The sequence below is a fragment of the Thunnus albacares genome, chromosome 3, assembly GCF_914725855.1.
Source record: "Thunnus albacares chromosome 3, fThuAlb1.1, whole genome shotgun sequence".
NCBI classification, from domain to species: domain Eukaryota; kingdom Metazoa; phylum Chordata; class Actinopteri; order Scombriformes; family Scombridae; genus Thunnus; species Thunnus albacares.
Window position 1 is genome coordinate 38,539,458 of NC_058108.1, and position 27,813 is coordinate 38,567,270.

General features: G+C 41.6%; 2 protein-coding genes across 2 annotated transcripts in view; one reads left to right on the forward strand and one right to left on the reverse strand.

Annotated features, from left to right (window-relative positions):
• The window catches only part of aars2 (alanyl-tRNA synthetase 2, mitochondrial (putative)), a 30,638-nt gene extending 23,779 nt beyond the window's left edge, over positions 1–6,859 (forward strand). The window contains exons 16-23 of the mRNA XM_044344145.1: positions 1,431–1,568; positions 2,241–2,344; positions 2,451–2,559; positions 4,003–4,128; positions 4,660–4,770; positions 4,927–5,010; positions 6,260–6,373; positions 6,457–6,859. Of these exons, the coding sequence (XP_044200080.1) occupies positions 1,431–1,568; positions 2,241–2,344; positions 2,451–2,559; positions 4,003–4,128; positions 4,660–4,770; positions 4,927–5,010; positions 6,260–6,373; positions 6,457–6,624 (954 nt within the window). The 3' untranslated portion in view covers positions 6,625–6,859. The remainder of the gene's footprint in view (positions 1–1,430; positions 1,569–2,240; positions 2,345–2,450; positions 2,560–4,002; positions 4,129–4,659; positions 4,771–4,926; positions 5,011–6,259; positions 6,374–6,456) is intronic.
• Positions 6,860–6,865: 6 nt separating this feature from the next.
• capn2l (calpain 2, (m/II) large subunit, like) overlaps positions 6,866–27,813 on the reverse strand; it is a 26,367-nt gene continuing 5,419 nt past the window's right edge. The window contains exons 5-21 of the mRNA XM_044344203.1: positions 26,108–26,276; positions 24,834–24,917; positions 24,624–24,709; positions 20,196–20,270; positions 19,954–20,114; positions 18,298–18,467; positions 16,661–16,672; positions 16,325–16,536; positions 16,202–16,238; positions 16,031–16,096; positions 15,898–15,955; positions 15,745–15,809; positions 15,191–15,259; positions 15,037–15,115; positions 13,061–13,177; positions 12,464–12,522; positions 6,866–7,173 (exon numbers count right to left, since the gene is read on the reverse strand). Coding sequence (XP_044200138.1) covers positions 7,150–7,173; positions 12,464–12,522; positions 13,061–13,177; positions 15,037–15,115; positions 15,191–15,259; positions 15,745–15,809; positions 15,898–15,955; positions 16,031–16,096; positions 16,202–16,238; positions 16,325–16,536; positions 16,661–16,672; positions 18,298–18,467; positions 19,954–20,114; positions 20,196–20,270; positions 24,624–24,709; positions 24,834–24,917; positions 26,108–26,276 — 1,543 coding nt within the window. The 3' untranslated portion in view covers positions 6,866–7,149. The remainder of the gene's footprint in view (positions 7,174–12,463; positions 12,523–13,060; positions 13,178–15,036; positions 15,116–15,190; positions 15,260–15,744; positions 15,810–15,897; positions 15,956–16,030; positions 16,097–16,201; positions 16,239–16,324; positions 16,537–16,660; positions 16,673–18,297; positions 18,468–19,953; positions 20,115–20,195; positions 20,271–24,623; positions 24,710–24,833; positions 24,918–26,107; positions 26,277–27,813) is intronic.

Here is a 27,813-nt window from a genome sequence, read left to right on the forward strand (position 1 = left end):
ACAAGAAAATAGTGCAGCAGCATTTTCCTGCACAACTTAACCTCAGCGATACAAAACGGCACTGTGAGGGACAGGAGGGACAGGAGGGACAGGAGGGGAGGCTACGGAGGGACAGGAGGGACAGGAGGGACAGGAGGGACAGGAGGGACAGGAGGGACAGGGGGGGAGGCTATGGAGGGACAGGAGGGACAGGGGGGGAGGCTACGGAGGGACAGGGGGGACAGGAGGGACAGGGGGGACAGGGGGGGAGGCTACGGAGGCTCAGGAGGGACAGGAGGGACAGGGGGGGAGGCTATGGAGGGACAGGAGGGACAGGGGGGACAGGAGGGACAGGAGGGGAGGCTACGGAGGGACAGGAGGGACAGGAGGGACAGGAGGGGAGGCTACGGAGGGACAGGAGGGACAGGAGGGACAGGGGGGACAGGAGGGACAGGGGGGACAGGGGGGGAGGCTACGGAGGCTCAGGAGGGACAGGAGGGACAAGAGGGGAGGCTACGGAGGGACAGGAGGGACAGGGGGGACAGGAGGGGAGGCTACGGAGGCTCAGGAGGGACAGGGGGGGAGGCTATGGAGGGACAGGAGGGACAGGGGGGACAGGAGGGGAGGCTATGGAGGGACAGGAGGGACAGGGGGGGAGGCTACGGAGGGACAGGAGGGACAGGAGGGGAGGCTACGGAGGGACAGGAGGGACAGGAGGGACAGGAGGGGAGGCTACGGAGGGACAGGAGGGACAGGGGGGACAGGAGGGGAGGCTACGGAGGCACAGGAGGGACAGGAGGGACAGGAGGGGAGGCTATGGAGGGACAGGGGGGACAGGAGGGACAGGAGGGGAGGCTATGGAGGGACAGGAGGGACAGGAGGGACAGGAGGGGAGGCTACGGAGGGACAGGAGGGACAGGAGGGACAGGAGGGGAGGCTACGGAGGGACAGGAGGGACAGGAGGGACAGGAGGGGAGGCTACGGAGGGACAGGAGGGACAGGGGGGACAGGAGGGGAGGCTACGGAGGCACAGGAGGGACAGGAGGGACAGGAGGGGAGGCTATGGAGGGACAGGGGGGACAGGAGGGACAGGAGGGGAGGCTATGGAGGGACAGGAGGGACAGGGGGGACAGGAGGGGAGGCTACGGAGGCACAGGAGGGACAGGAGGGACAGGAGGGGAGGCTACGGAGGCTCAGGAGGGACAGGGGGGACGGGGGGGAGGCTATGGAGAGACAGGAGGGACAGGGGGGACAGGGGGGGAGGCTACGGAAGCTCAGGAGGGACAGAAGGGGAGAAAAGGGGGAAACTATGAAATGTTGAACCCGTGTGAGGAGACAGTTTCTTGCTGATTATAACAACAGATCTTGTTCAGTGTCGTCGTTCTGATCTGAGTGTCTGTGTGTCGAGTTGTGTAGACGTGACCGCTGGTTTTAACGTGTTTCTTCTTCAGGGCTCTCTGAGCATCTCTCAGCTGCAGCAGGTGGAGAGCTGCGTTAACAGCATCATCTCAGCCAATCAGATCGTCCACAGCCAGGAGCTTCCTCTGCAGAGCGCCAGGAGCATCGCAGGGTTGAGGACGGTGGACGAGGTGACAAACTGAAAACATTCTCTGCTATAAACTACTGTTGATACACTTCCCGCTAATCTTTCACAATAAAAGCCATGGAACTCCTGCAACAATGGAAGGCTTTTGTTGTGAAACATCACTTCCTGTCTATCTTCTGTAACTCGTTTGTTTCATCACTCTGTTCCTGAAGCTCGGCTGCACAACCTTTATCTCCAAGATATCACTTATTACTGGCAACTTTCTCTCCACATGGTACAAAAAAAACTACAGCTCCCATGAAAAGAACTACAAGTAGCACAGGAGCTTTAATATTTCCAACTTAATAATCTAGAAGCACCTGAAAAGGAAAAAATAAGATAATTAAACCCAAACTTAACGGATGCAACGTCATTTTGTTAACACACAGTATTTTAAACCCTCTTATGACAAACTCAGTTATCAAACAACCTTCCTGAGCTGTCAGATGATGTAAACATGAAAATCTTTCCAACAGTAAGTGAAGGCAACATTACGTCAGCGGATCTTGGTTTTGTCCATGAAGCTCCTCGTTCCTGCATCAGCGTCTCTGTCCAGCTGTGACGTTCAGCCTCTAGGACTCATGGGAAATATGAGACTCATGATCCAAGGCTGGATTTATACTGATGAGCAGAGTTGCTGCTGAGACTGGACTCTGGTCTCTTCCCGTCTCTGCAGGTGTATCCTGACCCGGTCCGGGTGGTGTCAGTGGCGGTGCCGGTCTCTGAGCTGCTGGACAATCAGACAGATAGACAGACGTCTGTGGAGCTCTGCTGCGGAACGTGAGACCGTAACACATCTGTAACACATCTGTAACACATCTGTCACACTGTCTGTAGGCTGTAGATGTCGGACGGTAAACATGTTCGTCCGTCTGTGTGTGTTCAGTCACCTGCTGCAGACCGGAGCCATCGAGGATCTGGTGATCGTGTCAGAGAGACAGCTGGTCAGAGGGATCAGTCGAATCGTCGCGGTGACGGGACGCGACGCCACACGGGTCAGTAAACATCATCCTGCTGGTAACTCTGTAATAACTGATGTTTGTCCACATGGGGGCAGCAGAGAGCTGAATGTATTTAACTCTTTAATGTATCTGCTGGTTTACATCAAGAATCACTGGTGAGATGTTTTTAACTTCGGCTTACTGGTAAAACATAAAGAGCCGCAGAGTTTAAAGGGTGAGTTCACAGTTTTTCCAGTGTGTATTTGTAAATACGACCATTAATTGATCAGCTGATGGATGACTGAATGTTTCAGGTTTTGGTCGGTTGGTTGGACACAATAAGACGTTTAAAGACGTCAGCTTTGGCTTTAGAAAACTCTAACCAGTGTTTTTCATTGTGTTCTGACATTTTGTCGACCACAACGATTAATTAATTAATCAGCTGATTAATTGATAATGAAAATGATATTTATCTGATAGTGCTAATACTACTAATACTACTAATACTACTAATACTACTAATACTACTAATGCTACTGATAGTGCTAATACTACTAATACTACTAATACTACTAATACTACTAATACTACTAATACTACTAATACTACTGATAGTGCTAATACTACTAATACTACTAATACTACTAATACTACTAATACTACTAATGCTACTGATAGTGCTAATACTACTAATACTACTAATACTACTAATACTACTAATACTACTAATACTACTGATAGTGCTAATACTACTAATACTACTAATACTACTAATACTACTAATACTACTAATGCTACTGATAGTGCTAATACTACTAATACTACTGATACTACTAATGCTACTGATAGTGCTAATACTACTAATACTACTAATACTACTAATACTACTAATACTACTGATAGTGCTAATACTACTAATACTACTAATACTACTAATGCTACTGATAGTGCTAATACTACTAATACTACTAATACTACTAATGCTACTGATAGTGCTAATACTACTAATACTACTAATACTACTAATACTACTGATAGTGCTAATACTACTAATACTACTAATACTACTAATGCTACTGATAGTGCTAATACTACTAATACTACTGATACTACTAATACTACTGATAGTGCTAATACTACTAATACTACTAATACTACTAATGCTACTGATAGTGCTAATACTACTAATACTACTGATACTACTAATACTACTGATAGTGCTAATACTACTAATACTACTGATACTACTAATACTACTGATAGTGCTAATACTACTAATACTACTGATACTACTAATACTACTAATAATAATAATAGTACAGGTCCACAGCACACTGACTCACACACTCAGTCAAGCGTAATCAGATATAAACACACATTTTCTTGCAGATGTCGGCTGTAACACACATCTTGTGTTTATTTATATTACTTGTTGTTGATAATTAATTTTTGATCTTTTTATTGTCTGTTTCTGTAAATTCGTGTCTGTCTCTTCAGGCTCGGGAGGCGGGTCAGCTGTTGTCTCAGGATGTGGACTCTCTGGCAGCCAGACTGTCAGGCTCCGCCCCCTCCTGTCTTGACTCCACCCAGCGTCTCGCTAAGGAGGTGGGCGTGGTCTCTGATGTAAGTACACTACCCATCATGCCCTGCAGCCAGTCAGCTGATGTTGAAAGATTGCTCATCACTGGCTGTGACATTACCCTGTCCTGATAGTTCCAGTCCTGATAGTTCCAGTCCTGATAGTTCCAGTCCTGATAGTTCCAGTCCTGATAGTTACAGTTATGTGTTTTACCTGTGCTGTGTCTGACAGGCTGTAGACAGCAGATGTTACTGTGTGTGCGTGTTTGACCTGTGCTGTGTCTGACAGGCTGTAGACAGCAGATGTTACTGTGTGTGCGTGTTTTACCTGTGCTGTGTCTGACAGGCTGTAGACAGCAGATGTTACTGTGTGTGCGTGTTTGACCTGTGCTGTGTCTGACAGGCTGTAGACAGCAGATGTTACTGTGTGTGCGTGTGTTTGACCTGTGCTGTGTCTGACAGGCTGTAGACAGCAGATGTTACTGTATGTGCGTGTTTGACCTGTGCTGTGTCTGACAGGCTGTAGACAGCAGATGTTACTGTGTGTGCGTGTTTGACCTGTGCTGTGTCTGACAGGCTGTAGACAGCACTGCTGTGCCTCAGTGGCAGCGCAGAGAGCTGCAGAGCCGCCTGAAAGCTCTGCAGAGGAGCAGCAACACTGCCACCAGGAAGCTGGAGAGCAGAGAGGTGAGGCTCAAACAAACATCTGCAAACAGAATTATAAACATGTGACCATAACTGTCCTGTATCCTGAAGCTGGAATCACTTTTTTATGAATACTGTTGTGTTCAGTCAGTTTGTTAATGAACCTCTCCTGTCTGGTTCCCATCATGCTTTGCGCAGGCTGCAGTGAGAGCTCAGGCTCTGCTGGAGAAGAACGGCAGGAAGCATCTGCTGGTGGACTCTGTGGAGACGGACTCTGAGTCGGTATGTCCTCATCCTCTGATGATGATGATAAACAAACAGAGGAGCTTCTAATAATCGTGAGGAAACATGCAGCCGACTGTAACTTCTACACAGTCAGTGCTGGAAGAAGTACTCAGATCCTTTACTTCGGTAAAAGTACCAATACAGCAATGTAAAAATACTACAGTAAAAGTACATAGTTAGATCCATTTAGAGTGCTGCTTGACAGTTTGTGAACCCTTTCACACGCCATCACCCCTTTATATCTGCATAAATATGACCTAAAACGTGATCAGATATTTACACAAGTCCTAAAACTAGACAAAGTGAACCCAAATAAACAAATGAGACAAAAAAATAAACTACATTTATTTATTGGGGAAAATGATCCAATCTTACATATTTGTGGGAGTATGTGAACCTTTGCTTTCAGTAACTGGTGTGACTCCCTTTGCAGCAATAACTTCAACCAAACATTTCCAGTAAGTGTTTATCAGCTCTGCACATCGTTCCTCCTCACAGAACAGTCTCAGCTCAGGGATGCTGGTGGGCTTCTCAACATGAACTACGTGTTTCAGGCCCCTCCAAAGGGTCAGCAGATAAATCTGAGGGGTGGTGAGATGATTAATGGGAGAGGAAAGAAGAAAAAACAAAGTTCTGATACACAAATCTGTTTTCAGTTTTTGGACTTTTTCTCTAATCTTTGATTTTTGCTGAAATATTGGATCATTTGAACATTTATTGAAATGAAAGCATGTGAGAAGTTTAGAGGGAAAAATCACTATTTGGTGGAGCTGTTAACAACTCATAGACATGTGAAATGTGACCCTGACTACACACTGCTTTTTGTAAGACGTCAAAAGACAAAAAGGTTGGAAACCACTGGTTTCATCTTTAACAATGTGTTGTATTTTAAAAGCTTGTTATATTATCCATTGTGTCAAATCTTCATCTGAAAAGTAACTAAAGCTGTCAAATAAATGTAGTGGAGTAGAAAGTACAATATTTCCCTCTGAAATGTAGAAAGTAGCATCACATGGAAATACTCAAGTAAAGTACAAGTACTTCAAAACTGTACTTCAGTACTGTACTTGAATAAATGTACTTAGTTACTTTCCATCACTGAACATATTCTGTGTATTCGGGACGATGTTTACGTTTCAACTGATGAGTCACAGGTAACGTAAGGTCACAGCTGCTGTTGCTATGCTCTGATTGGACAGTCCTTGGTCGGGGGAGGGGTTTACTGAATGTCTGTGTTTCCTGTCAGGTGGTGATGAAGACGGTGAACCAGCTGAGCTCCGTCTCTCCTCATAGTTACGTGATGCTGCTCGCTCACCAGAGGCATTCTGGGAAGGTTCTGTGTGCCTGTCAGGTTCCCAAGGTAACCGTGACACGTCTGTCAGTGACAGAGGGGGCGGGGTCTTGTTTGACACGTCTGATTGGCTGTCCTCTCTTTCTCTTCAGGAGACGGCGTCTCTCTCGGCCTCTGATTGGGCGGTGGCAGTGTGTCGTCACCTTGGGGGTAGCGCCGGGGGCTCGGCGCTGGTTGCCAGGGGAACGGGGAGCAGCAGTGACATCACAGCGGCTCTGAGGTGGGCAGAGGAGTTCGCTCGCCAGAGAACAGAACGGTGATGTCACATGATATTGTGATGTCACTCCTCAACCAGTTGATTAAATACATTTCAGACCAGGTTCCACATTCAGTCTGTGTAGGATCAGACGAAGGTACAGGTGACTGTAAGCCCCGCCCACAGCTGCAGTCGGGACATTCTCATTGGACGACAGGTTCATGTGTGAAGGTTTATTTAACAGGGATGATATTTTTTACATGTCTTTGTTTTAAAAGAAATAAAAACATCGCAGCTCACACTGGTTCAGTGTTTCATTATTTATTATAGAACAGTTTTTATTACCAAAGCATTTGTTTGGAAGCCTAAACCTGTCAAACACACAAACAGAAGAGTCTTCTGGACCAATCAGAACATGAATAACTGTGATGTCACCTCTGTATCTCTAACACCGTCTCCCTCACTGTTATATAAGATTATAGGAACCAAACTCCATCACCAGAATATTTAGCTGCAGCTGAATCCTGATCACGACCAGGATCAAGACCAAGATCACGTCCAGGATCCGGATCCATGTGGTCCTGGTTCCTCAGAGCATAGACACGTTCAGCCACTGCAGGAGAGTCACGGAGTTACATCATCAAGCAGCAAATACTCTGATACATGTCAACTAATCTGAACATTTATTTACAGCAACAAGAGAAAACACGCCTGAATACAGAAAACACGCCTGAATACAGAAAACACGCCTGAATACAAAAAACACGCCTGACTACAGAAAACACGCCTAACACGCCTGACTACAGAAAACACACCTGAATACAGAAAACACGCCTGAATACAGAAAACACGCCTGACTACAGAAAACACGCCTGAATACAAAAACACGCCTGAATACAAAAAAACACGCCTGAATACAGAAAACACACCTGACTACAGAAAACACGCCTGAATACAGAAAACACGCCTGAATACAAAAAACACGCCTGAATACAGAAAACACGCCTGAATACAAAAAACACGCCTGAATACAGAAAACACGCCTGACTACAGAAAACACGCCTGAATACAAAAACACGCCTGAATACAAAAAAACACGCCTGAATACAGAAAACACGCCTGAATACAGAAAACACACCTGACTACAGTAAACACACCTGGATACAAAAAACACGCCTGAATACAGAAAACACGCCTGAATACAGAAAACACACCTGAATACAAAAAACACACCTGACTACAGAAAACACGCCTGACTACAGAAAACACGCCTGAATACAGAAAACACACCTGAATACAAAAAACACGCCTGAATACAAAAAACACGCCTGACTACAGAAAACACGCCTGAATACAAAAAACACGCCTGAATACAGAAAACACGCCTGAATACAGAAACACACACCTAAATACAGAAAACACGCCTGAATACAGAAAACACGCCTGAATATAGAAAACACGCCTGAATACAGAAAACACGCCTGACTACAGAAATCACACCTGACTACAGAAAACACGCCTGAATACAAAAAACACGCCTGAATACAGAAAACACGCCTGAATACAGAAAACACGCCTAAATACAGAAAACACGCCTGACTACAGAAAACACGCCTGAATACAAAAACACGCCTGAATACAAAAAACACGCCTGAATACAGAAAACACGCCTGAATACAGAAAACACACCTGACTACAGAAAACACGCCTGAATACAGAAAACACGCCTGAATACAAAAAACACGCCTGAATACAGAAAACACGCCTGAATACAAAAAACACGCCTGAATACAGAAAACACGCCTGACTACAGAAAACACGCCTGAATACAAAAACACGCCTGAATACAAAAAAACACGCCTGAATACAGAAAACACACCTGACTACAGAAAACACGCCTGAATACAGAAAACACGCCTGAATACAAAAAACACGCCTGAATACAGAAAACACGCCTGAATACAAAAAACACGCCTGAATACAGAAAACACGCCTGACTACAGAAAACACGCCTGAATACAAAAACACGCCTGAATACAAAAAAACACGCCTGAATACAGAAAACACGCCTGAATACAGAAAACACACCTGACTACAGTAAACACACCTGGATACAAAAAACACGCCTGAATACAGAAAACACGCCTGAATACAGAAAACACGCCTGAATACAAAAAACACACCTGACTACAGAAAACACGCCTGACTACAGAAAACACGCCTGAATACAGAAAACACACCTGAATACAAAAAACACGCCTGAATACAAAAAACACGCCTGACTACAGAAAACACGCCTGAATACAAAAAACACGCCTGAATACAGAAAACACGCCTGAATACAGAAACACACACCTAAATACAGAAAACACGCCTGAATACAGAAAACACGCCTGAATATAGAAAACACGCCTGAATACAGAAAACACGCCTGACTACAGAAATCACACCTGACTACAGAAAACACGCCTGAATACAAAAAACACGCCTGAATACAGAAAACACGCCTGAATACAAAAAACACGCCTGAATACAGAAAACACGCCTGACTACAGAAAACACGCCTGAATACAAAAACACGCCTGAATACAAAAAAACACGCCTGAATACAGAAAACACGCCTGAATACAGAAAACACACCTGACTACAGTAAACACACCTGGATACAAAAAACACGCCTGAATACAGAAAACACGCCTGAATACAGAAAACACACCTGAATACAAAAAACACACCTGAATACAGAAAACACGCCTGACTACAGAAAACACGCCTGAATACAGAAAACACACCTGAATACAAAAAACACGCCTGAATACAAAAAACACGCCTGACTACAGAAAACACGCCTGAATACAAAAAACACGCCTGAATACAGAAAACACGCCTGAATACAGAAACACACACCTAAATACAGAAAACACGCCTGAATACAGAAACACACACCTTAATACAGAAAACACGTCTGAATACAGAAAACACACCTGACTACAGAAAACACGCCTGAATACAGAAAACACACCTGAATACAGAAAACACACCTGACTACAGAAAACACGCCTGAATACAGAAAACACACCTGACTACAGAAAACACACCTGACTACAGAAAACACGCCTGAATACAGAAAACACGCCTGAATATAGAAAACACGCCTGAATACAGAAAACACGCCTGAATACAGAAAACACGCCTGACTACAGAAATCACACCTGACTACAGAAAACACGCCTGAATACAAAAAACACGCCTGAATACAGAAAACACGCCTGAATACAAAAAACATGCCTGAATACAGAAAACACGCCTGACTACAGAAAACACGCCTGAATACAAAAACACGCCTGAATACAAAAAAACACGCCTGAATACAGAAAACACGCCTGAATACAGAAAACACACCTGACTACAGTAAACACACCTGGATACAAAAAACACGCCTGAATACAGAAAACACGCCTGAATACAGAAAACACACCTGAATACAAAAAACACACCTGACTACAGAAAACACGCCTGACTACAGAAAACACGCCTGAATACAGAAAACACACCTGAATACAAAAAACACGCCTGAATACAAAAAACACGCCTGACTACAGAAAACACGCCTGAATACAAAAAACACGCCTGAATACAGAAAACACGCCTGAATACAGAAACACACACCTAAATACAGAAAACACACCTGACTACAGAAAACACGCCTGAATACAGAAACACACACCTAAATACAGAAAACACACCTGAATACAGAAAACACACCTGAATACAGAAAACACGCCTGAATACAGAAAACACGCCTGACTACAGAAAACACGCCTGAATACAGAAACACACACCTAAATACAGAAAACACACCTGAATACAGAAAACACGCCTGAATACAGAAAACACGTCTGAATACAGAAAACACGCCTGAATACAGAAACACACACCTAAATACAGAAAACACACCTGAATACAGAAAACACACCTGAATACAGAAAACACACCTGACTACAGAAAACACGCCTGAATACAGAAACACACACCTAAATACAGAAAACACACCAGAATACAGAAAACACACCAGAATACAGAAAACACACCAGAATACAGAAAACACACCTGAATACAGAAAACACACCTGAATACAGAAAACACACCTGAATACAGAAAACACGCCTGAATACAGAAACACACACCTAAATACAGAAAATACAACGAAATACAGAAAACACACCTGACTACAGAAACACACACCTAAATACAGAAAATACAACGAAATACAGAAAACACACCTGACTACAGAAACACACACCTGAATACAGAAAACACACCTGACTACAGAAACACACACCTAAATACAGAAAATACAACGAAATACAGAAAAGGCCTTGCACTTCCTAGTGTTTACTAGTGTTGACTTGTTTACTAGTGTTAACTAGTGTTTACTTGTCTTTATTAGTGTTTACTAGTTTTTACTAGTTTACTAGTGTTAACTAGTGTTTACTTGTCTTTATTAGTGTTTACTAGTTTACTAGTGTTTACTAGTGTTAACTTGTCTTTACTAGTGTTTACTAGTTTTTACTTGTTTCCTTGTGTTTACTAGTGTTTACTTGTTTCCTTGTGTTTCCTAGTTTACTAGTGTTTACTTGTGTTTGCTAGTGTTTACTAGTTTTTACTTGTTTCCTTGTGTTTACTAGTGTTTACTTGTTTCCTTGTCTTTACTAGTGTTTACTAGTTTTTACTTGTTTCCTTGTGTTTACTAGTGTTTACTTGTTTCCTTGTGTATCCTAGTTTACTAGTGTTTACTTGTGTTTGCTAGTGTTTACTAGTTTTTACTTGTTTCCTTGTGTTTCCTAGTGTTTACTAGTGTTTACTTGTGTTTCCTAGTTTTCTAGTGTTTACTTGTGTTTACTAGTGTTTACTTGTGTTTGCTAGTGTTTATTTGTGTTTACTAGTTTTTACTTGTTTCCTTGTGTTTACTAGTGTTTACTTGTGTTTCCTAGTTTACTAGTGTTTACTTGTGTTTACTAGTTTTTACTTGTTTCCTTGTTTCCTAGTTTACTAGTGTTTACTAGTTTTTACTAGTTTCCTTGTTTCCTAGTTTACTAGTGTTTACTTGTGTTTACTAGTTTTTACTTGTTTCCTTGTGTTTCCTAGTTTACTAGTGTTTACTAGTGTTTACTTGTGTTTGCTAGTGTTTACTAGTTTTTACTTGTTTCCCAGTGTTTACTAGTGTTTACTTGTGTTTCCTAGTTTACTAGTGTTTACTTGTGTTTACTAGTTTTTACTTGTTTCCCTGTGTTTATTTGTGTTTACTAGTTTTTACTTGTTTCCTTGTGTTTACTAGTGTTTACTAGTGTTTACTTGTGTTTCCTAGTTTACTAGTGTTTACTTGTGTTTACTATTGTTTACTTGTGTTTACTAGTTTTTACTTGTTTCCCTGTGTTTATTTGTGTTTACTAGTTTTTACTAGTTTCCTTGTTTCCTAGTTTACTAGTGTTTACTTGTGTTTACTAGTGTTTACTTGTGTTTACTAGTTTTTACTTGTTTCCTTGTGTTTCCTAGTTTACTAGTGTTTACTTGTGTTTGCTAGTGTTTATTTGTGTTTACTTGTGTTTACTAGTTTTTACTAGTTTCCTTGTGTTTCCTAGTTTACTAGTGTTTACTAGTGTTTACTTGTGTTTGCTAGTGTTTACTAGTTTTTACTTGTTTCCTTGTGTTTCCTAGTGTTTGCTAGTGTTTACTAGTGTTTACTTGTGTTTGCTAGTGTTTACTAGTTTTTACTTGTTTCCTAGTGTTTACTAGTGTTTCCTTGTGTTTACTAGTTTCCTAGTGTTTACTTGTGCTTACAGGTGAGTTCACGTGCATCATGTCTGTCATTCAGTGTCTGTAATAGAGCAGACGCTTCGTACCTCTAGAAGACTCAGCTCGACGCTTCCTGACTGGTCTTTGTCCAAAGTGCTGAACGTGTCTGTGGAGAGAAAACAGAAATTCATCTCAATAACAACCACAAACGTGTTTTGAATGATCCACAAATAAAAACATGATTCACAGACATGTTTGATGAAAACAAACAACTCAAGTAAACATCAGTTTTCTATATTTGTTTTTGAGAATCTTCCTGAGCAGATAAATCTCTAAAAACATCTCGTAACATTATGATGTTATATGGACGTTAATCTGCGCTGGACTTCCAGATGTGAAGATTATTAGTTTGTCACATTTTAGTCTTTAGATGCTATTTTCAACAATAACTAAAAAGACGTTACAATTAAACATTAAAACTGTCATTAATTCATTTCTTTCACATCGCTGAGTTTTTACTCTGACATTTTATTATAATTATTTTATAATTATATATTATTTACACATTTTCTGTCTATAAAATGATGTCAGTGTGTTATTTAAACTGGTGATAGTGTGTAGACACGTGTGTGTGTTACAGTGTGTTATTGTGTGTGTGTGTGTGTGTGTGTGTTACAGTGTGTGTGTGTGTGTGTGAGACTGACCGAACATGGTCTCCAGTCGGACCAGGCAGCCCACAAAGTTGTCGAAGTCGATGGTGAGATCTGGTTCGCTGTATCGAGCGACGAGGACCTGATGGAGCGGATTGTTCAGACTGAACCCTGAAACACAGAAACACACAACGCTGATACACTTTAACTGTTATTAAATGTTCTTAAATGTTAACTGATGTTATTAACTGTTATTAAATGCCATTAACTGTTATTGAACGTTAAATGTTATTAAATGTTATTAAATGTTATTAGTTATCAAATCTTATTAACTTATTAAATGTTATTAGTTATCAAATGTTATTAAATGTTATTAACTGTTATTAAATGTTATTAAATGTCATTAACTGTTATTGAACGTTAAATGTTATTAAATGTTATTAAATGTTATTAGTTATCAAATCTTATTAACTTATTAAATGTCATTAACTGTTATTGAACGTTAAATGTTATTAAATGTTATTAGTTATCAAATGTTATTAAATGTTATTAGTTATCAAATGTTATTAAATGTTATTAAATGTTATTAAATGTTATTAGTTATTAAATGTTATTAACTTATTAAATGTCATTAACTGTTATTGAACGTCAAATGTTATCAAATGTTATTAAATGTTATTAAATGTCATTAACTGTTATTGAACGTTAAATGTTATCAAATGTTATTAAATGTTATTAGTTATCAAATGTTATTAACTTATTAAATGTCATTAACTGTTATTGAACGTCAAATGTTATCAAATGTTATTAAATGTTATTAAATGTTATTAAATGTTATCAAATGTTAACTGTTATTCAATGTTAATAACTTATTAAATGTTATTAACTGTTATTAAATGTCATTAACTGTTATTGAACGTTAAATGTTATCAAATGTTATTAAATGTTATCAAATGTTTTTAACTTATTAAATGTTGTTATTAACTGTTAACTGTTATTAAATGTTATTAAATGTTAAATGTTATTAAATGTTAAATGTTATTAAATGTTATTAAATGTTAAATGTTATTAAATGTTATTAAATGTTAAATGTTATTAAATGTTAAATGTTATTAAATGTTATTAAATGTTAAATGTTATTAAATGTTATTAAATGTTATTAAATGTTAAATGTTATTAAATGTTAAATGTTATCAAATGCTATTAAATGTTAAATGTTATTAAATGTTATTAAATGTTATTAAATGTTATTAAATGTTAAATGTTATTAAATGTTAAATGTTATTAAATGTTATTAAATGTTAAATGTTATTAAATGTTATTAAATGTTATTAAATGTTAAATGCTATTAAATGTTATTAAATGTTAAATGTTATTAAATGTTAAATGTTATTAAATGTTATCAAATGTTATTAAATGTTATTAAATGTTATCAAATGTTTTTAACTTATTAAATGTTGTTATTAACTGTTAACTGTTATTAAATGTTATTAACTGTTATTGAACGTTAAATGTTATCAAATGTTATTAAATGTTATTAAATGTTATTAACATGTTATTAACTGTTAGTAACTGTTATTAAATCTGAACCAGGAGAACTCCCATGATCCCTCGCCACTTCATGACATCATCAAGCTCCTTGTTTTGTTATTGTTTTGTTTGACAGACCCAGCAGCACAAATTTCATATTGTTTATTTAAAATATAAGTGAAAAGAAAAAACATTTAAATGACCTCAAATATCTTAAAATGTGGATTCTTTGTCTGAAATGTGTTTTATTGGCAGAAGAAAGTTGAAGTTGAAGTTTTAATATTTATAATCACTAAAACGCCTGAAATGAGTCTTTGTGACTCAGAAAGAAAAAGCTTTACTGTTGTTTGAAGTTTAAATATTTAAATGTCTTAAATCGACGGTAAACTGATGCAGAGACAGATTTACTGTTTGAGTTTGTTTTGTCAGGATGAAGCTTAAAGGAAACTTCAGGAAATAAAAACAAATATTCAAACTTTGACAGAGTCAAAGTGTTTTACCAGCTTCCTCCACGGCCATCCTCATCTCCGTGGAGCTCATCGTCCCCGAGTTATCCACGTCCTTCTGACGGTAAACATTCTGTCACAGAAAACAGCAGTTAACAGTCGCTCCGTCGCCGGCGGCGACGACTTAAAGACGTCGTCACAAACTCACCAGGTAGTTCTCGATCTTCGTCCACAGCACTTTAAACTCCAGCAGACCCAGTTTACCGCTGCCGTCCTTCTGCACAGCGAGTTCAGGAGTTCAGCTCTCGTTTCAGAGCTTCTCAAACCCACATAGAAGGTTTAACACCTGCTTCACATCATATATGTATTATTATAGTCCTGCTGTTTCCACTCAGCTGATTCATTTCTCTACAAACTAAAACTTGAATCAGGGTCAAAGCTGCAAGTAACAGTTATTGATTATTCTCTCAGTTAATTGATTCATTGTTTTGACTATTAAATGTAAGAAAGAAGTGAAATGTTAGTTTTCATCTCTTCAGATCTGACGGCAGAAGATTTTTACCACAATTACTAATGAATTATCAAAATTATTGCCAATTAATTTCTGTTATTTCTCTAATTGATTTAATTAGTTATGTAGTTTTAGCTGTAATCAGAGCAGCTGCAGTTTCTCTGGTGTCCACTAGATGCTGCTCTGATCAGCTTTCAGCAGCTTCACTGAGCTTCTTCTTCTGTCAGCATCAGTGACCAGTGGAAGGATACGTCCAGCAGGTTGACCATGTTGCGACACGTCGCCACGCTGAAGCCGCTGGTCTGGATGTCAGAACCTGTCGGAGAACAGAGGACGAGTCACTGCAGGTCCGACAGGTGAACTCACCTGCAGATCTTTGATGTGCAGTTTAATCATCTTCTTACGTCTGGTCACCACTTTGTTGAGGATCCTCTGCAGCTCGAAGGCGCTGATCTCACAGTCCTGCAGCGGAGAGCGTTTCTGTCAGTTTAACATCAAACATCAGACATGAAGGTAACGTGTTGAAGAGCAGCTCACCCCTCCTGCCAGCTGTCCGAACAGACCTCTGAACCGATCGTCCACGTCGTCCTCGTCAATTTCAATCTGAGAGCAAAACACGCACATGTTGAAGGACGAGGTCACAATAACTCAACTGATCTGTTTTCTAAAAGCACGAATGAAACCTGTTCTGTGTGTTTTCAGTCTCACCTTCTCAACTCTGGACTCGACGGGATCATCCAGCTCTCTGCAGAAACAGACAAACACGTTAACAGATGATGTTGCACGTGAACGTACGTGTCACAGCGTCCTCCAGCCGCCGTGTGAACCTACTGGAAGTCGGCCTGCTTCTCGGAGAACACGCGGACGCAGAAGTCTCCGTTCTTGTTGGGCTCGAAGGTGGACGGGACGATCAGGTACTCGCCGGGCGGCAGGCAGAAGCGGCTGCAGACTTCTCGCAGGTTGATGAAGGTTTCGGAGCGAGCGGCGGAGGCGTGACGCAAGAAGAAGTTCCTGTTGAGATGGACGTTCCTCTGACCGCAGAACTGAGAGACAGACGAGGGAGAAAACAGTGTCTGACAGGAGACGACATGAAGTGAAATATTGAGCAACAAACAGTGAGAGAGCAGGTGTTGCTGAAGACTGGAGTCAACACGTCCGCCTTCGTACCTCATCAGGAACCTGAAACACAAGAAAGAAGATTCAGACTCAGAACTCAACTTTTCCTCTCAGAGCTTCTGATGACTGTTACTAAAAGCTTTTAAAAACAGCTTTATGCATCACTGGGACGTCGACAGCAGCAACCATCTGCTCGTAGCTGGATGGTTGCTGCTCCCACAGAGCCCAGGAGAAACATCTAAATAATTAGAACTTTTAATTTAGTAATTGTGCTTTTGATTGGATTTAATGTTTTATTTTGATCTTGGACACGTAAGAACAACACTGTGTTATGAGCGTAGAACAGATGTCATCTGGTTTATGAAGCTCAGCTTCAGGGTTGAACGCGGATGTTTTATCCATCCGTCTTCTATCCTGCCGATCCTGCAGAGATCTCCAATCAGCTGTAGTAAGTTAAAGATTAGTCCAGTTTGAGAAACTGAAAACAAACGAGACGTGTCTTTGGTTTCCTGTCTGACTCACTGAAACAGTTTAAGGGTTGTATCTGAGGTTATAAGTTCTAATAATCCTCTCAATAATGGAAGCTGAAGTTCTGTTACTGATCTGTTCCATCTGCATCAGTGTAGAAGATGTTATTGGGATTTACATGAGCGTTGTGTTTATATTACGGATGCATGATATTGGATTTTTATGCCGATATTTCCAACTCATTGTGGCTGATTGCCGATACCGATATATGCACATATTATAGACTATTATACATGCAGCATAGATTGAACTAAGTATGATCAATAAAGACAATATATGAAGGAAGAACTGAGGAAGACTGGAGTTCAGGAGCTCAGCATTAAAACTTTAATGAACCTGCCAAGTGGGAGCAGCAGTAGAGTTTTCATTGAGTTTATTAGACAGACAGGATTAATGTGTAGGATTTAATCTCTGGTCCTCATCTGGACCAGAAGGTGGCGCTAATGCACCTAATAGGCTGGTTGACAACCGCCGTTATAAACCAAAAAGTTTTTTTCCCCCAGAGTGGTCCATCCTGTCAGCCGAGGTGTTTCCTATCTGTGCAGCCGAATATTACAGGTGAATACGGATGTATAATAAGAGCTGATGGGGCGCCGCCGCTCAGCCTTGCCCCCTGCTGCCCACAAAGCATTTTCCCCCATAGACCACCGTCATAAAACAGACGTCTGTAAAACTGTTGACACGACACCTCGAACTGCAAACAACGTCAATTATGACTCTTTCTGTTATGAACTTTTAATCCGTGGAGGTTTTATGTTTGTAAAACTTCTGTCCGTGACGTCATCACAACGTCTGCGGGCCGAGTGAGAGCTTGTGGGCGGAGCCAGCGGGGGAAACACTACTGCGCACAGTCAGTGGGCCGCAGTGAAGCAAACCCGGAAGCTAGAAACTTTTTTTTGCGTCTGCGCCAGGCGAGCAGTTCCTACAGGACTGAATGAGCTTCTATCGGCCGATGACGTGCCGATAATATCGTGCATCCCTAGTTTATATCTATATTTATGTATGTATTATATCTACTGTGGATTTATGAAAAGATTTGATGTGATCTATAAAAAGGGAAACTTCAGCTTTTGTTATGGGGTCAAATCTTTTTGTCAGAGGGCCAGATTTGGCCCACAGGCCACTATTTTCCCACCACTGTCTCAGATGAATCTGCTCACCTCGTAGATGGCGAAGCCGATGGTGTGCATGTCCTCGCCCATCTTCCTCATGCGTCTGCGGTTCTTCTGGATCAGACCGACCACAAAGCTGCAGCCGGCCTCGCCGTCCTCCGGGTCGTCGTCCTCCTCGTCCAGCTGGATCAGAAACTGCGGGTTCGTCCAGAACGAGTCTGATTCACAAAGTAAACGTCAGAGAAGGTTGAAGGCCTTTAATTAGTGATGTTACACTCGACGCAGTGTCGACGTTTCACAGCCTAAATATCACAGCAAGATGTGTCAATGCCAGCGATCATGTGACTGCCAGCGATCATGTGACTGCCAGCGATCACGTGACTGCCAGCGATCACGTGACTGCCAGCGATCACGTGACTGCCAGAGATCACGTGACTGCCAGAGATCATGTGACTGCCAGCGATCACGTGACTGCCAGCGATCATGTCGGTAGGCCTCACTGGTGTCAGAGAGGAATTTATGGAAGAAAATCTAATTATAATTGTATCAGCAACTGAACACCAACATTTGAAATGTAATCACAACTGAACATTTAAATACCACTGAGATATTTGACTTTGAAAACCGTCTTCCTGAATTTCAATTTCAAAAACTTTATTTCTAGTATAAGTTTTTGTTAGTATGATTTTTATCCGACTCTATGTACTTCACTGGTTTTGGGTGTTGGACATGTGACATAAACATTCCAGAGTCTGCATGTCACCTTAGGTAATATGGTATGGCCCTTCGGAGGGGCCTTAGAGATACAAACAATGGATCCATGGTCAAGTTTGGAACTGTTCCAGATGTGGTTTGTTGTGACACATAATATGTTGTGAGGCAGCTGTCAATTACATGATGGATGGCTCCCAACTGACCTAGTGCCCATGGAAAACCTATGTTATTCATGTGATAAGATACAGATGTGTAACCTCATATAAGCTATGCACCGACAGGGGTACGGTGCCCAGACCATCTTTATACATGGAATGGACCCGATGGCCATCGTCTAATAAACGTCTACAAAATAAGAACTTCGTCAGCTCTTCCTTTGAACGACATCATCACATCCTTCCTTTCAGTTTATTTATTTTAAGCTTCTCAGCTTCAGATAGAAAATTCCGGCGTTTAATATTCAAAAACTATTTAAATAAGCTCGATTCAGATCTAAAATTCAAGATGTAAAATTCATGTCTGTCGAGGAGAAGCAACTGAGTCCGAACGGCCGGCGTTCACGTTCTTGGGTCACATGACTGGAGTCTGGTAACCTGATAGGCCGGAGCTCTCAGCTGCTTTTCCTCAGAGATGAACTGAGTTTACTGAAATACAGAAACTTGAATATAACTTTTAAGTTTCAGATGTTGGTATTCAGTTGCTGATATAATTCAAATATTATAGCAATGATTTGCTTCCATCGGTGCCGCGCTGGTTGTGAATCTGCCACAATATCTACAAACAGCTGCTTTTATTTATCAGAATAACAACAAAGAAAGCAGTAATTATAATCTGACTGTTTCATCTCAGTGTCAGATTTAATTCAGCCATACACGTGTAATATCTACAGTTGCCCAGCAGTCGCTGTTCTGACTGTTTGGAGACAGTGAAACGTTGTCAGTGCTTCATATTGATTCAGTGTTTCCTGTAATAAGCTGCTGCTGGACTTACTGGGGAAGTTCCTGCAGCCGCCGGCGGTGGATCCTCTCCTCCAGCTGCCCTCAAACTTGGACAGAGCCCACTTGGAGACGGAGTCGTCGTTCAGCGCGTCGGGCGTCAGGTTGCAGATCTCCAGCCGCGAGTAATGTCGCAGGAAGTCAGTGAAAGACATCCTGGAAGACAGAGCGGAGGGTTTGACTTCACCCAGAACACCTGCTGCTGAAGTTCAGACAGTCTGGAGATAAAAGTTTTACCAGAACTCTCCGTCCTCCGAGCGATGACTCAGACGCTCTCGGTCCTCGTCGCTGATTTGACGCCACTGCATCGAACTGAGAGCACAAAACATCAGACACATACAGTCAACCAGTTACCCAGAAACACACTCGACACGAGCAGACGTTCTGACCCAGTTTTTTGTATTTTACTTGACCCATTTTTACATTTGAGAGTAGTAAGAACAGCCCCACATTTTATGATTTTATGAACCAGAACATACAAAAATTTAAATATTTCAACTTCTAAAAAATGTGCCTCTGTGATGGAAAAAATAAAATGTTATACTTCTTGTGATACTGTTCTATGATCCTGTGTGTCTATGAACTGCTCTGCAGAGATAACAGGGTTAAAGGTTAAAGGTTAAAGGTTAACCCAGCAGCACCTGGCTGTTGAAAGGACAATGACAGACTGTGTGTAGACGGGAAAGGACAGACAGACAAACAGCGACTGTCCATAAACAAATAGTGTGAAACCTAAAGAATAAACTCTGAAATCACTGTTTATTAATGACTGATCAGGTATTTATCAATAAAAACAGATTTGGTATAGAGACTAATTATGGGTCAGAATATGAACAGCATGTAAAGGTTAAGCTGACATGTCACTGTTATTGATTGGTGATAACTTGTGTATCTTTTGAATCTGCACCTCGTTTCATAATAAATGTGACAGTTTGTAGCTGCAGCTCGTTGTGTGTAAACTGGTTCCCAGTAACAGAGTCCTGATGTTATTGTTGCTGTTTTGATCCAAACTGGTCAAATTCCAACCTGCTAATTTTTATTACAAGAGTTGACCAGAAGCTTTACGGTGAAGAAAAGGCGACCATCACTGCGGCTGTTAGAGTCTCTGTGTGCAGTGAGACCAGCGGCGGCTCTAGAAGGGGGGCGAGAGGGTAGCTGCCCCCTCAGCTGCCCCTCCAGCTGCCACCCCAGTCGCCCCCTCAGTCGCCCCCCCCCCGTCGCCCCCTCAGCTGCCACCTAAGTCACCCCCCTCAGTCGCCCCCCCAGCTGACCCCCCAGTCGCCCCCTCAGCTGCCCTCTCAGTCGCCCCCTCAGTCGCCCCCCCCGCTGACCCCCCAGTCGCCCCCTCAGCTGCCCTCTCAGTCGCCCCCTCAGTCGCCCCCTCAGTCGCCCCCCCCAGCTGACCCCCCAGTCGCCGCCCAGCTGCCCCCCCAGTCACCCCCTCAGTTGCCCCCCCAGTCACCCCCTCAGCTGCCTGGGTACTGAGTGTGTATTATAGTAAAGTACTCCTGTGTACTGAGTGTGTATTACAGTAAAGTACTCCTGTGTACTGAGTGTGTATTACAGTAAAGTACTCCTGTGTACTGAGTGTGTATTACAGTAAAGTACTCCTGGGTACTGAGTGTGTATTACAGTAAAGTACTCCTGTGTACTGAGTGTGTATTATAGTAAAGTACTCCTGGGTACTGAGTGTGTATTATAGTAAAGTACTCCTGTGTACTGAGTGTGTATTACAGTAAAGTACTCCTGGGTACTGAGTGTGTATTATAGTAAAGTACTCCTGGGTACTGAGTGTGTATTATAGTAAAGTACTCCTGTGTACTGAGTGTGTATTACAGTAAAGTACTCCTGTGTACCGAGTGTGTATTATAGTAAAGTACTCCTGGGTACTGAGTGTGTATTACAGTAAAGTACTCCTGTGTACCGAGTGTGTATTATAGTAAAGTACTCCTGGGTACTGAGTGTGTATTACAGTAAAGTACTCCTGTGTACTGAGTGTGTATTATAGTAAAGTACTCCTGGGTACTGAGTGTGTATTACAGTAAAGTACTCCTGTGTACTGAGTGTGTATTACAGTAAAGTACTCCTGTGTACCGAGTGTGTATTATAGTAAAGTACTCCTGGGTACTGAGTGTGTATTACAGTAAAGTACTCCTGTGTACTGAGTGTGTATTATAGTAAAGTACTCCTGGGTACTGAGTGTGTATTACAGTAAAGTACTCCTGTGTACCGAGTGTGTATTATAGTAAAGTACTCCTGGGTACTGAGTGTGTATTACAGTAAAGTACTCCTGTGTACTGAGTGTGTATTATAGTAAAGTACTCCTGGGTACTGAGTGTGTATTACAGTAAAGTACTCCTGTGTACCGAGTGTGTATTATAGTAAAGTACTCCTGGGTACTGAGTGTGTATTACAGTAAAGTACTCCTGTGTACTGAGTGTGTATTACAGTAAAGTACTCCTGGGTACTGAGTGTGTATTACAGTAAAGTACTCCTGTGTACTGAGTGTGTATTATAGTAAAGTACTCCTGTGTACTGAGTGTGTATTATAGTAAAGTACTCCTGGGTACTGAGTGTGTATTACAGTAAAGTACTCCTGTGTACCGAGTGTGTATTATAGTAAAGTACTCCTGGGTACTGAGTGTGTATTATAGTAAAGTACTCCTGTGTACTGAGTGTGTATTATAGTAAAGTACTCCTGTGTACTGAGTGTGTATTATAGTAAAGTACTCCTGGGTACTGAGTGTGTATTACAGTAAAGTACTCCTGTGTACTGAGTGTGTATTATAGTAAAGTACTCCTGGGTACTGAGTGTGTATTACAGTAAAGTACTCCTGGGTACTGAGTGTGTATTATAGTAAAGTACTCCTGGGTACTGAGTGTGTATTATAGTAAAGTACTCCTGGGTACTGAGTGTGTATTATAGTAAAGTACTCCTGGGTACTGAGTGTGTATTACAGTAAAGTACTCCTGTGTACTGAGTGTGTATTACAGTAAAGTACTCCTGTGTACTGAGTGTGTATTATAGTAAAGTACTCCTGGGTACTGAGTGTGTATTACAGTAAAGTACTCCTGTGTACCGAGTGTGTATTATAGTAAAGTACTCCTGGGTACTGAGTGTGTATTATAGTAAAGTACTCCTGGGTACTGAGTGTGTATTACAGTAAAGTACTCCTGTGTACCGAGTGTGTATTATAGTAAAGTACTCCTGGGTACTGAGTGTGTATTATAGTAAAGTACTCCTGGGTACTGAGTGTGTATTATAGTAAAGTACTCCTGGGTACTGAGTGTGTATTATAGTAAAGTACTCCTGGGTACTGAGTGTGTATTATAGTAAAGTACTCCTGGGTACTGAGTGTGTATTATAGTAAAGTACTCCTGGGTACTGAGTGTGTATTATAGTAAAGTACTCCTGGGTACTGAGTGTGTATTATAGTAAAGTACTCCTGGGTACTGAGTGTGTATTATAGTAAAGTACTCCTGTGTACTGAGTGTGTATTATAGTAAAGTACTCCTGGGTACTGAGTGTGTATTATAGTAAAGTACTCCTGGGTACTGAGTGTGTATTATAGTAAAGTACTCCTGGGTACTGAGTGTGTATTATAGTAAAGTACTCCTGTGTACTGAGTGTGTATTACAGTAAAGTACTCCTGTGTACTGAGTGTGTATTATAGTAAAGTACTCCTGGGTACTGAGTGTGTATTATAGTAAAGTACTCCTGGGTACTGAGTGTGTATTACAGTAAAGTACTCCTGGGTACTGAGTGTGTATTATAGTAAAGTACTCCTGGGTACTGAGTGTGTATTATAGTAAAGTACTCCTGGGTACTGAGTGTGTATTATAGTAAAGTACTCCTGGGTACTGAGTGTGTATTATAGTAAAGTACTCCTGGGTACTGAGTGTGTATTATAGTAAAGTACTCCTGTGTACTGAGTGTGTATTACAGTAAAGTACTCCTGTGTACTGAGTGTGTATTATAGTAAAGTACTCCTGGGTACTGAGTGTGTATTATAGTAAAGTACTCCTGGGTACTGAGTGTGTATTACAGTAAAGTACTCCTGGGTACTGAGTGTGTATTATAGTAAAGTACTCCTGGGTACTGAGTGTGTATTATAGTAAAGTACTCCTGGGTACTGAGTGTGTATTATAGTAAAGTACTCCTGGGTACTGAGTGTGTATTATAGTAAAGTACTCCTGGGTACTGAGTGTGTATTATAGTAAAGTACTCCTGTGTACTGAGTGTGTATTACAGTAAAGTACTCCTGTGTACTGAGTGTGTATTATAGTAAAGTACTCCTGGGTACTGAGTGTGTATTATAGTAAAGTACTCCTGGGTACTGAGTGTGTATTACAGTAAAGTACTCCTGGGTACTGAGTGTGTATTATAGTAAAGTACTCCTGTGTACTGAGTGTGTATTATAGTAAAGTACTCCTGGGTACTGAGTGTGTATTATAGTAAAGTACTCCTGGGTACTGAGTGTGTATTACAGTAAAGTACTCCTGGGTACTGAGTGTGTATTATAGTAAAGTACTCCTGGGTACTGAGTGTGTATTACAGTAAAGTACTCCTGTGTACTGAGTGTGTATTACAGTAAAGTACTCCTGGGTACTGAGTGTGTATTATAGTAAAGTACTCCTGTGTACTGAGTGTGTATTAGTACTCACTCGTCGCTCCAGGCTCCGGTCCACTCTACCTGACCCCAGGGGTTCCTGATGCGGATCAGCTTCTCCATGTCGCCACGGTAATCCACCTGCAGCCAATCACAGCAGAGCAGATGACAGAGACACATAAGTTCATGTCTTCAGACTGAACTCTGCCCTCCGTGTGATGTACACTGAGGGGGTGGGGCTCTACGGGAGGGGGCGTGTCCTTACCTGAGCCGCACCTGTCACAGAGTAGGCGTGGCCTTTCACCAGCTTCTGAGAGGTGACCGCCTCTGAATCGGCCGAGCTCGTGATCTGAAACAAAACAGCAGCGTGTAACACTGACAGCTGCAACTAACCGTTATTTTTAATTATCCATTAATCTGTTGATATTTTTCTCAATTAATCAATTAGTTGTTTGGTCCATAAAATGTTGATCAGTGTTTCCCAAAGTCCAAGACGACGTCCTCAAATGTTTTGTTTTGTCCACAACTCAAAGATCTTCAGTTTACTGTCACAGAGACTAATGAAACCAGAAAATATTCACACTGTTTATCAATCGACTAATCAAATAATCACTGCAGCTCTACCAGAGCAGCTGATTTTCAGACACATTTTAAACATTTCAAAAGTCTTTTCTTGCTGAAACTGTGAACGATCTTTAGTTTTTAATCATTGTCAAACTGATTTTAGCAGATTTATGTATTAAGTCAAATGTTCTGACAACACTGATAATCAGTCTGTAGTTTTAGTTTTTACTTTAAAGGACGTGTCCACAGTTTTTCCAGTGAGTCTTAAAGTCTCAAAGGTTTCCGTTTTGTTCTCTTCGGCGGCACCGTGTGGCGTTAAACGGTAACTGCAGGTGTGTTTTCACTCGCAGAGATCTAAACAGAGTCACCGTGTGACGTCACGCTAGCACGAGCGAACTGAAGAGCCGGTCCGCTGCGTCAGGTGTCTCTCACTACGCTGCTCGTGATTTGAATGCTTTCATCAGCGGCCGTAGGCTCGATCACCATCGTGTTACCTCACTCAGCGATAGTGACTGAACAGGATCAGATGCTACAGACTGTAAATGTGTCAGATATCCACCTGATGTGACGAACTCACACTGATGAAGCTGAATAGAAGCTTCACACAGACTTTAAATGACTGTGTGGACACACTGTGGGTTTAATATCCAGTATGAACAGGAGGAACGATTACAGACACCTGACTGCTGGTTTAACTGGAAACACTGGAAACACTGGGAAACCCTTCTATTCTTTGATAAAAACTAATAGTGGTGTCCCCAAGTTTCTCGTCTTTCTGTACTGTCAACAAAAACACCATAAAAACAACCACAGGATCTAGAAACAGTAAATATAGTCATGTTTACTCATGTATTACCCTTCTAGCACTAATCTGTAGTTTATGTCTATTTAACATCACAATAACCAAACAACACCACGATCTTCACGTGTGAAACTGAATCTGAAGTAAGTGGAGCTGTTCTCCTGTCGGCTTACGTCGATGGAGCAGCCCATCAGCGATCCGCGGCTCAGAGCTTTCTGGATGATGTGGAACAGATGCGGACCGGGCCGACTCAGCTCATGGACCTCAGCGATGCCTCCGGTGAAATCCTCGAAGCCCTCGGTGGTCGTTCCTCCGGACAGAGCCTCGTAGCAGCCGTTCAACCTGCGATGACATCACAGCAGACCGCCTAATGTTTCTGGCAGGAAACTAAGCTTCTTGTGAAGCAGGCGCGTAGAATTAGTGGGACAACAATGACCTCAGACTTCCTGATGTTCAATCTGAGACATTTTTGGGAACATTAATCACTGAGGCAGGCAAACAGATTATCAGGGCTGCTGGGTCGATGCTTTGAAGAGGGACATATAACGGTGTGTCATCTGCGTAACAGCGGTGGGAGATACTCCGGTACTGAGAGGAAGTATGTATGTTGAAAACAGCAGCGGGCCGAGGACGGAGCCTTGAGGAACACCACGATTAAAACATCAACAGAGGAAGTGTTCATAACATTGATATGTTTATGGTGAATTATCCTTTCTGCACGTTGTTGTGTGTCACTAGAAACTGGAGTCACAGTCCTGGTGAGTGTGAACCTCTCGGAAAATAAAGCTGGTCCTGAATACTGAACAACCCAAACCATCCCCGCCGACACTGTAAAAGCAAACTGAATAACAGGTTATCATTTGATGTATTTCTTCAATATATCATACATGTTTCAGACAGTGTTTAAGTTCAGTTTAGTGTTAGTTTGTGTGTGCTGTGTTTATTCTAAACTTAGTTCTTTGCTGTGTAAGATGAGGCAGTTGTGTGTCTAACAGTTCAGTTTATTCTGTTATACCTTTACCTGAGCCAGTGATGAGATAAACTGTAGTTATGTAGATGTTTATGTGTAAAACTGATCAGCTTTAGAGGATAGTGTGGTTTGTCCTTAATTTAATATAGTAGTAATGTTATTTAGTGATGTTACTTGGTGCTTATGTACTGTCATATATGGTGGTGAAGAAAGTCTGTTCCTAGGTTAGCTGAACTTCTGACTTATGTTTCTATCTGAGGGTTGCTGACCTGTAAGGTTAGTAAACAGATGTCTTCAATTCTGTACCAGTAGTATTTAAGGGACTGGTTAACCTTTCAGACAAAGAAAAGATAGCTAGGTGGTATCTTTGTCTCCAGAACTATGATGCTTTATACTTCTGATTGTATATATTGTGTGTGTGTGTGTGTGTGTGTGTAGTGTGTGTGTGTGTGTGTAGTGTGTGTGTGTGTGTGTGTGTGTGTATGTGTGTGTGTAGTGTATGTGTGTGTGTGTGTGTGTAGTGTATGTGTGTGTGTGTGTGTGTGTGTGTGTGTGTGTGTAGTGTGTGTGTAGTGTGTGTGTGTGTGTGTGTGTGTGTATGTGTGTGTGTAGTGTATGTGTGTGTGTGTGTGTGTAGTGTGTGTGTGTGTAGTGTATGTGTGTGTGTGTGTGTGTGTAGTGTATGTGTGTGTGTGTGTGTGTAGTGTATGTGTGTGTGTGTGTGTGTGTGTGTGTGTGTGTGTGTGTGTGTGTGTAGGGTGTGTGTGTGTGTGTGTGTGTGTGTGTGTGTGTGTGTGTGTGTGTGTGTGTGTGTAGGGTGTGTGTGTGTGTGTGTGTAGGGTGTGTGTGTGTGTGTGTGTGTGTGTGTGTGTGTGTGTAGGGTGTGTGTGTGTGTGTGTGTGTGTGTGT